This window comes from Chaetura pelagica, unplaced genomic scaffold (assembly GCF_000747805.2).
Source record: "Chaetura pelagica isolate M959 unplaced genomic scaffold, ChaPel_1.0 scaffold24, whole genome shotgun sequence".
NCBI lineage: Eukaryota > Metazoa > Chordata > Aves > Apodiformes > Apodidae > Chaetura > Chaetura pelagica.
In genome coordinates this window covers 4,563,161-4,573,971 of record NW_009953077.1, presented here as the reverse complement: position 1 = coordinate 4,573,971, position 10,811 = coordinate 4,563,161, and the positions used below count along the sequence as shown (strand labels likewise).

Sequence of the window (10,811 nt, the reverse complement as noted above, 5' to 3'; positions counted from 1 at the left end):
TGGTCCCGCCGCGCAGCCCGGGGAGGCTCCGGCGCTGCTCGCAAGGAGCCCGGGACAGCGGGACAAGGCTGCGGCACGGGCAGCTGGAGCAGAGAGGCGGGATGGCAAATGGAAGCAGACTCACTAATAAGAAGGTGTTCCTGCTTTCACCTTTCAGCCACTTCAAAATGAAACGCATCTGGTCGCTTTCTGGTTTTGCAAACCAGCAGTCTGTATGTAAATAAGGATAGAGAACTGTTTCGTTCTCAGGCGCTGTTCCCTGGAGGTGTGTTAGATTGTTCTCTACGAACCAATGTTCAATTGTCCCTGACACAAAGTAATAACAGTAGAAAGAGCCCGTAAGCAAAAACAACCCAACAGAACTCCATTGGCTTGCGGAGGTTTGGCTGAAATTAGTTAAGGCAGCCTCTGGGATGGCAACCCTGATGCATTTCCATGAGTGATGAAACCAGTTCTCTGGTGTTTTATCTGAATACTATACATTTCTTAGTGTCAAAGAGATGTCTTTCAAGGCAATAAATAGATATATGATAAGAAATGTGTTAAATCAGAAATGAAAAAAAGACAAAAAAAACCCATGCTGGCAAGAAGAGTTCACAGATGTTTCTGAACTCTCATTTCAAAAAATAAGACAGGAGCTAATTACTACTTTGGTAGGGTTTCTTATATCCTGAACGTTAAAATGAATTAATAGGAAAAGGTATCAAATTTGTCACAACAGTGCTAATTAATATTCTATGATCTTTCATTCTTTCAATAGATAATTTGCAGTAGTGAGAACATTAGGGATAAGCAAGAATGAGGCTGCAGTCGTGTTTTTCTCCAACTTCTTAATTATTTATGAAACGTGAAGATGCAAATGAATCTTTTCCTTTTTTATAACTGAAGAACAAAATACTGTTTCTTTAGTAGCAGGAAAACATTTGTTCAGCATAATCTGCGATCTATTTTTAAAAAGGTCCAGCTGATGAAATACCACCTGCACTGTGAATTTTTTGTAATTGTACTAGATGAATGCTATTGGTATGAAAACATCAGTCAGTCCATTCTCTACTTATGGGCTAAAAAAAAATAATATTAAAATTATAGCCCTGGCTTAATCCAGATACCTGCTAAGTAAGCAATGTAGAAATTTACATACTGTGATAAATTGGCATAACAACACTGATCCATATTTGTTCTTCTGCAAATCCTGGTCTTTTCCAGTTTTATAATTTTGTTTTCAAGCAATGTTACCAATAGAGTATAAGTAACTTTTAACATTATATTTGACTACAAGTTGTGTTATTTGGTCATAGCTGACTTTTTTAGGAGGAATTGGGTGGGGCAGGTATTAGGTGAGACTTTAATGCACATATCTAATGTTCTGGGGGATTTCAGAAGTACCTCTTTCTCTGCTCCTGATGACTTCAGGAGACCTTTTACACTAAGAAAGATGACACAAAAAATAGTGAAGATACTGGAATGTTTTATGCTGACTTCCATTTTGCATGAAACAATGGTATTGTAATTGAGTTGTTCCTAGGAATACCAGAAACTTATTTTCCTACATCTGACGTGGTAAAGTTAGGCATCTGTTGGTTGCTTTCAATCTTGGTCTCCTACTTCAGGCACTCAGTAAGGAATAGGTGATGGAGTGACTACTGAGCTGCGAGCTGGAAATGCTGCCTGGTGTCTAGGGGTCTGCTTTCCTTTCCTGCCACTCTGAGAAATGTTGAGGGTTGGAAAAAGACTTGCTAATAAGGAGCTCTTTCTGAATTAAAAATTTAAAAAGTAATCTTAAGATAGTGGTCTTTAAAATTCTCCTGCAATCCTGAGCCCTAATGAAAAACCATCCTAATGAAAGAGTAATTAGGTGGATGAAGTTGTGGGGCACAAACACTGCAAAGCCTTAGAGGAAAAACTGCTGTTATTTGCTGCATTTAGATTTCTAATGTGGTATTTTTCTCCTTTCTTCATAAGGAAAATATCCATGAGATGGCCTTGTGCAGCAGGACAGAGAACACAATTTGGATCTGATCATCAAAAGCTGAGACCTCCTGCTTAAAAGTTTCAGATTACTTCAAAGGAAGAATAACTCAGTGCTTGAGACATGTGAATCCCTATTTTGAGGAAAAAAGGAGAAACACTTGGTGCTTCAAAAAGACATATGAAGTCGTGGGAGATGGTAATAGAATGTATTTGCTTTGGATCCCTTTTTTTCTCCCTGCAAGGTGAGGAATGTGTCGTTTAATGGGAAAGTCGAGTTGTTTAATTGCTTAAACTGTCTTATCGATGAGGAAAGAGTATGAACTTCAAAGAAACAAACATGCAAAGTTGGAACCTCAAGTGTAGAAAAGGAGGTAACTTAATCAAATAAATTGACTGTCAGAGGAAGTTAAAATTAATCTCTGATTATTATTTTTTTTCTGATAGCAGGGGTTCTGGGCCATGTTTCTAAAACACAGGTTTGAAGTAATAATGGAAGTAGAAGTACCAGTATCTATAGCCCTGAGAACAGGGAGAAAGGGTAAAGTATGGGGATGCTCTTCTCTGAAAGAGAGGGCAAGAGGGTGATATGTTCCATGATACCTTAAGGCTGAGATAACTGATAGAAAGTTACTTGCAGGGAGGTATAAGAATCTCTGCTTTCTGCACTCTGACCTTCCATTGTCCCTTGTAGAGCATTTGAAAAGATTGTGCAGTTCCCTTGATCTATTTAAGAGAAAGAAACTGTGTCAAATCTCTCCGCTCCCCATCCAACTGTCTTTCAGATCACATCTATATTATGGCAGGATAGTATATCAAGATATAAACTGAACTGTCTAATCTATTTTAATTAATATTGTCTTGAACATTAATGAGGATTCTGTTTGCATAAGAACAATTGTGTTTGCAACAACTTAAGCATAAGCAACTTGCAGTAATTGTGACTTGGCAGCTCCTGTACATACTGGCAGTTAAGTAACTTTTAACAGTGTTATTTAAAGTGATTAGTGCTTTCCTTCTAACTTGCCTTGTTGAACTAAATAAGGTCTTTAAGTGTGTATTTGCTGTTATTTCCAGATGGTGCAACACAGAAGTGTAGCGACAAAGACTCAGACTGGCAGCTCAGAAGACTTCTCCAAGGAGAGGCCACTTTTCCCTGACAAGCATTAGTGTTTGAGACCTGGGATGTCCACCAGCTGAAGTTCTTTTTGGTGGAGCTTTGACATTTACAGCAAATCTTAAAATTTTGTTTGATTGCTGAGGTTAATTTTTAAAACTTCGTAGCAAAACCTCAAAACCATTTGCATCAAATAATGGAGGAGGCATTGGATCCCAGTTTGGTGGTGGTGGTTTTGAGATGTGCAGTCATTATGATAAGGAAAACAAAAAACAGCTTCAGAAAGACAAAATTTGGGCATATAACCCTCAGAATTTCTGATTTATACTTGCACAATATGACTATGCTTTCCTCATGCTTTACAGAATAGTGTGAATATGGAGGCTGGCAAGAGTGTGTTCTGTTAAGAGAGAAGAAAAGGCAAAAGAAACAGTTGTTTTGCAGCCCTGCACAATAGTCACTGTTTGCTTTGGTCTGTCTCCTTTGCACATGGGTGATCCTGAATTCCTGTTTGCTGCCTGGGAGATTAGTGCCTCAGCCTCCTTTACAGGATGAGGTGTTTGTTCTATGCTACACATAAACTGAGAGTATTCACTAAAGCAAACAGTATTTATGTGTTATGAGACGCATTAAACTGGTGAATGCATAAATCAGAGGAACAGGTGTAAATATATTTGGTAACTTTAAGTTATGCAAACTTGCATTCCACTGACTACAGTAAAATACACTGGTTTTTTTCTGCCTGAAGTGGGTCATATGCCCCTCTAGTGACTCTCTGTTCAAAAATAGGTATCACCAGCAACAGTCCAGAAGAGCATTCAGAATGCAATAATTTGTACTGTATTTAAATAAAAGTATTCTCTCATTAATATGACTGTACCTGTTCATGTTATAATTGTATGTCCATGATCAGGAAATACAAATGACATAGTTCCCTTTAAACAAAATGTTTCTTGTGTACTATTAGTTCCTTCCAGGTCCTATTTTGTTGACTATTTTGGGGTCCTCGTCAGAGCTTGTCTAACCTCACAAGGTTCTCGCCTTGTCTTCCCAAGTTCTCTTTAATTCCATATTAACCTTAAGGGGAAGAGTCAACTCAGACATAGTTGTATTTAGAAAAAAAAAATATTAAAAAATCTGTTTTTTTGTTTTGTTTTAGCAGGAAAAATATCTGTTTCATAACTGGTCACCTTGGCAGCAACAAGAATCCATTAAGTGCTGAGGCTGTAGAATGAAGAGGCTGGAAAAACTAACCATTGCTGTCACTACAGAAGTTTTCTGCTTCCAAAGTACTAGTAAGAGATGAAGAAATATTTGTTATTGACATATATATATATATATATATATAAACCAATTTCTCAAGCCCCATAGCAGCCTGCTATGTCATTGAGATGCAACTCAATGACTTTCAGGTTTTGTCCCTTCAAAAAGCTATTTCTGCATGTGGTGGGAGTGCCTCAGAAAGGAAAATAATGAAGCTATTGTAAATATATATATGCCTAAACGTGAATATGAATTAAGGTATGATTGAATATGTTGATTTTTTCTAAATCAATGGTGCAGAAACATGCTTACTTTTTGGCTGCTTTCTGTTTGCACTCTACACAGGGAAGCAAAAACCAACAGCCCAAAACCAAACAAAAGCCCAAACAGAAAGCTCCCTGGGTTCAGTGTTGAAACATCAATTGCCCGTGTTAAAAAAATAAATAATGAAGGTTTCCACAGCAACCTAAGTTCTCTAGTGCAAATTGATGACTTTCGTTCTGGTTTATTATATAATGATAGAACAGTTATTCTATTAAAAGTGTTGGGTACATCTGAAGTTACATTATTAAGAAGTTCAGTCTAATCCTAAAACTTCACATCAAGCAATTTCTTTACAGAAGTTTCTGAAAATGCTGTATAAAAAGTGTTGTTTTCTGCCTTTAGCTTTGGGAAGGCTCTGACTGGAGAAAAGTCACTAGCCTGGCAGAGCATTTGAAGTGATCAAAACTTCAGCTGCAAGAAAAGTTTTGAATAAAACTAACCATTGCTGTCACTACAGAAGTTTTCTGCTTCCAAAGTACTAGTAAGAGATGAAGAAATATTTGTTATTGACATATATATATATATATATATATATATATATATATATATATATATATATATATATATATATATATATATATATATATATATATATATATATATATATACATATATATATATATATATATATATATATATAAACCAATTTCTCAAGCCCCATAGCAGCCTGCTATGTCATTGAGATGCAACTCAATGACTTTCAGGTTTTGTCCCTTCAAAAAGCTATTTCTGCATGTGGTGGGAGTGCCTCAGAAAGGAAAATAATGAAGCTATTGTAAATATATATATGCCTAAACGTGAATATGAATTAAGGTATGATTGAATATGTTGATTTTTTCTAAATCAATGGTGCAGAAACATGCTTACTTTTTGGCTGCTTTCTGTTTGCACTCTACACAGGGAAGCAAAAACCAACAGCCCAAAACCAAACAAAAGCCCAAACAGAAAGCTCCCTGGGTTCAGTGTTGAAACATCAATTGCCCGTGTTAAAAAAATAAATAATGAAGGTTTCCACAGCAACCTAAGTTCTCTAGTGCAAATTGATGACTTTCGTTCTGGTTTATTATATAATGATAGAACAGTTATTCTATTAAAAGTGTTGGGTACATCTGAAGTTACATTATTAAGAAGTTCAGTCTAATCCTAAAACTTCACATCAAGCAATTTCTTTACAGAAGTTTCTGAAAATGCTGTATAAAAAGTGTTGTTTTCTGCCTTTAGCTTTGGGAAGGCTCTGACTGGAGAAAAGTCACTAGCCTGGCAGAGCATTTGAAGTGATCAAAACTTCAGCTGCAAGAAAAGTTTTGAATTACCTGCTTCAGGTTTTAATTTGCTGTGAGGGATTCAAAGTTAGGTTTGATGGAAAGGGTGGAAATGACAAATTAAAGATGAAATCTAAAAAATATTTCAAATTTTGGATTACAATTCATTGTGCAACCCACACAAATGTTGCCAGTTCCTCAGAAGCTTTGGAAATTAATTTAAAAAATTAAATCATATTGTCAGACAAATTTTAATCTCACTAAGGGCTGGTGGTGTCACCAGTTAGAGTGATTTTCCTGATTCCCTTTCTACCCAAATGCCAACCTTAAATGCTGCCACTGTCCACGTAGGTTAAACAAAAATAAATGGGAGAGATAACTGATATTGCTAATAACTCATTGAACAGTTGAGAGATGCTTCCTTTAATTTCCCCTGTTTGAAATACTTCAGTATGGTTTCCATCAAAGCAGTAGGTGGGTTATGAGTCAGACAGCCCGGTTCCATCTCCCCTCGGTGAGCAGCAGCAGGTTCCTACAGGGGGAGATGCGCCGGTGAAGTGCGGAGCAAGGGAACAAGCAAGAGGATTTTTCCCTTCACCTGGACTGACTTTGGGGTTTTGTGGTTTGTAAAACACGCTCCTGCCCCAGCCTTCTGTTCGGTGGTTCCCGCCCGTGCGGTACCGAGCACCTGGTGTCCCCTGCAGCAGGGGGGGGGCTTGGGGGGTCGTGTCCCCTACACGTCCCCTCCCCTTGCACCAGGCAGATGATAAGCACTAGTTCAAAGGAGAAACTCCAAATGCTCTCTACTGCTACACGTGTTCCTTTGGCATGCTGAGGCCTGGCTAAAGAACTTCTCTACCATGGCCATGCATGTGCAAATACTGGTGAATGTTGTCCCTTCCATTGCATTTGTCACACAGAAATAAGACTTGGAAGCCTGGATTCAAATTTGCTATTCTGAATGCTTTGCAGACAAGAAGTGAACATAACCAGGAAGTTGCATATAGGAAGAATAACACTGTCATGGCCAGATAAAATGGGCAAGACTAGTTCTCACCTGCACAGAAACAAATAAACATGGTCCAGAGCCTCTTCTTGGATTTATTCTATGTTTCTGAGATACAGCCAAAAATCTGAGCCAGAGCTTAAAATACAGTGAATTGCAATTATGTATAGCTAATAAACCTTTGTTCCTTCATTGGAACTATTAAGGGATGTGCCAATGATCCAGCTGATGAAGTAGGAGCAAGAGGCACTGCCAACTCTCTAGAAGTGCTGCACAAAGAAGATCACTGTATATAAAAAACACACTTAGCTACAATGGTATTCAAATCATCACAAAAACAAAAGTATGTGATCAGAGGGCTTAGTTCCTTAAACTCTGCTGAAGAAAATTAAGTCATCAGTATGACCACCAGCAGTTAGTTAGCTGGGCTTTAGATCAACGGACAACCTTAGCACTTACCTGTTCACCAGCACTGGTCCACAAAACAAACCAAATTCAGGCACAAAAATCCAATATTGTGAGATTAAACAGTGTTCCCCCCAGAGCAGTGGAGTTTGCTACCAAATTCAGTGGAGGCAGAAAGAAATCTGGCAGTCTGGTTACAGTCTTAGCCTTTTGTTTCTCTGCAACAAGAAGTGGCTTAAAAATGTATTATCCTACCTTGGATTTTATTTTTCCCCTGCAGTTTTTCAATAGTTTAGTATCTGCACAACTAGTTTATTTTTCCTGACAAAATCCTATTTGGTTTCCACTGCAGAATAAGCTTTTGACCATTGAGAGCAGTAATTTGGCAGGTTTACCCAGCACAGAAACACTTAATGTGTTCTAGCCCTTCTCCAACCCAACTATTCACCCCTATCCTGTAGCATTACAGGGCTGCAAGCTTATTGGGGCTGAGACTTTATCAGGCAACACCTCCAGAGTGTGTTATCACAGCAAAGATAAATCACTACCAATGAGATAGTGTTTAAATGCCACTTTAGCTAGAAGGCTAAAAATCGTAAAAATATTGGAATAGGACTGACAGCTGAATAATATTTACAGCTTTCTAAAGAGTTCTGCATCTGATTGACTTTGAAAAACAAGAAAAAATTGTAAAACAAGGTTGTATCATGTAGAGACCTAAGGATGAAATATTCAAACCTCAGTCTTTCTACTAAAACACCCAAACATTTGCAGGCAACATGATCTATCACGTCTGCCCACGTGCAGGAATTACTTTAATGTGTCTAACAGAAGGGCAATTTAAGGGGAATTGGTTTTATGTACTCCTCCTCCATTAGAGCCCAGCATGAAGTTTAACTTTTATCCAATGCCTGATTTGTTTTAATGCTGAGTGATTCATGATGCAGTATAAATTCATGTCAGGAAAGCAGAATCCTTTTTTATTACTGTGACTAGATAACTGAGCCAAAAGACAATTTCAGTAGGTTTGTTGTTTGATTTTGCTTTCCTTTTTTTTTTTTTTTCCCCCTCTCCGTTTAATCTGTGGTTTGTGGAGATCTTGTTTATGTGGAGTTTGGGGAAAGGGAACGGTTCTGGCGCGGTGTCTTTAGGGGGCGTCGGTGCTGCACCTGTGCGGGGCTCCCGGCGCGGGACCCGGCCCTGCCCGCCCGCGGGAAGATGGAGGGCCCGGCGGGGCTGCGGGGCCGGCCCGGTGCGGGAGCGAGAGCCCCGGTGTTCCTGGTGCATTGCGTTCGTTACAGACAGCTGCCGGTTTTCTCTGCCTGCACAGGGCGGGTGTTTTTCGTTGTTTGTGATAAATCAGATTTTACTGTCATCTTGAATCTTGTTGGCTCTGGTTTGAGAGATCATCGTTGGTATCGTTGTCTGAGTGTAATTTCTGGTAAGAGCAGAAATGCCAATGCCTAATGAAATGGAATCTTTAACTTTTATTTTGATTTTTAATTTTTTCTCAAAACTAATGGTATGTATAATAACAAAAGTATGTAGTGTCTGCCCTTACAACTCACCTAAACGCTTTGTTAAATTTCTACTTATCTGTTGTTCATATCGATTTTAAAGTTTTACAGTGTGTAGTGATGAACAATTTCTGCAAATATTAAAAAAAATAAACAAACTTGCTACAAAGATCTGGTAACCTGGACTGTTGAAGGAAGATTTTTACAGTTGTTAGGAGTGAGAAGTCTTGAATGCCACTAACATTTTTAAGAAAATACAAATAAAAGTAACTATTCTGCAAATGAGAATATTTTTTGAGCATTTAATCAAAACAGCAAAATCTCTCAGTGCTTTTTGGTAATTTTTCATTTTGTACAACAAATATTTTGCTTATGGCATTTCACAGATCTTAATAATTAATAGAAAAAATAAGGAATTTATTTTTGTTTTAAAAAATGCAGTCAAATTGAGTGTCTTAGATAAGAAGCTCAAGGGCAATATGCACAAGTGGCAGTAATAAGTAGTGCAGGGCAATATGCACAAGTGGTATAAATCAAGTAATTACTTAGAATCCTGTGGCTACCTTTTCCAGTCAGTGGGAGTATATAAAGTTAACGAGCTTCGTTACATCTCAGCTGGATGTTCAGAGAATAAGAAGTGTCCAGACTTGCTGGTGCAAGACCACCTCTTGTCCTACTGCTCAACCTGCTCTTGTAATTGTAATAACTGTTTCAGGGGAAAAATAAATAAATAAATTTCTCTGGTCTTGTTGGTTTGCCTCTGTTCCCTTTATGGAGCCATTTTTCTTTGCTATGTGTTAGGGTTTACTGTTCAGAGTTGTGTTTGTTTATGTTTGGCTCATGTTCTCAAATAAGAAAATATGTAATGCTACCTTCATTGAAAAGTAGGTGAACTGATTTTTTTTACACAGACATATGAGAGGAGAAGACACAAAATCTCTATTCAGGTTGTAAACAAGCCTAGATGAGGAGGCATCTGGAAGAGAGAATAGTGAATGAAAACAAGTGTTATTTCAATGAGTATTCCTGTGATGCTGATATTTCTTTTTCAGACAATGCACCTGTATGTAGGTCTGAGATAATGGCTGAGTCTTTACTGTTTTGGTGATCTCTAGGCAAGTTGGTTTGTTTCACTTTTTAAAATTATTTTTATTTATTCTTGGGTAGCTTTAGTTACTTTTCCTGCAGTTGAAATTGGTTGATAATCCTCTAGAGAGGCAGTAATGGTGAAAAACGCTGTTTGTGTCTAGAGTTTAGTTACCATGGGTGTGGAGAGGAGTACTAGTTTTTCAGAATTAGATTTATCATTGCTTGCTGAAGCAGTTATTTTTGTGCATTTTGGAGAAACTAGTCTATAGAAGGTGTAGACCTAAGGTTTTATAAGGAGGTGCACTAGCAAAAAAAAAAGTATATTTTTGGTTTTGGCTGATGCAAGTTATTCTGATTTCACAAACTACTATGTGCAAAAGTAATTTTTTTGGCATGAGTTGTTGGAATGAGGTTATGCCTTGGGCTTTAGTAGTTTGGTTTTGACCACTGGCCATCCAAAAATTCCCATGTTTTTTCCATGCTGTTGTTAAACCATGAGAAGTTTCTGGTCTGTCTTTGGTTTAAGGCAATAGACTCTATCTCCCCATTGACATAACTTGGGTAGGAAAAAAATAAGTTATTTCTGCAACTGGAATACCACAAAGAGCTTTCTTGTGAAATAGAAAGGTATGTCTGGGCACCCAGGCCCTGTACATACCTGTGCAGGGGAAAAGTGTTATATAAGGTAGTTAATGCTGATGCTGTGCTCTTTGTTGAAAGTAAATTCTGATCTGTGTTGACTTTTTAGCTTGATAGTTAGCTCAAAGATGGTACTTGATATAAACTGTTTCTGCAGAAGGACACGATGTTCCCTCTCTCAACATGTGGGTATAGAAAGGCTTTGTATTCTGCATTGGCTT

The 10,811-nt window shown here is 37.9% G+C and overlaps 1 protein-coding gene across 1 annotated transcript in view; it reads left to right on the top strand.

The window, feature by feature from the left end:
* The first annotated feature begins 8,563 nt into the window (after positions 1-8,563).
* Positions 8,564-10,811, top strand: part of DOCK3 (dedicator of cytokinesis 3) — a 169,673-nt gene continuing 167,425 nt past the window's right edge. The window contains exon 1 of the mRNA XM_009996965.1: positions 8,564-8,786. Within this exon, the coding sequence (XP_009995267.1) occupies positions 8,564-8,786 (223 nt within the window). The remainder of the gene's footprint in view (positions 8,787-10,811) is intronic.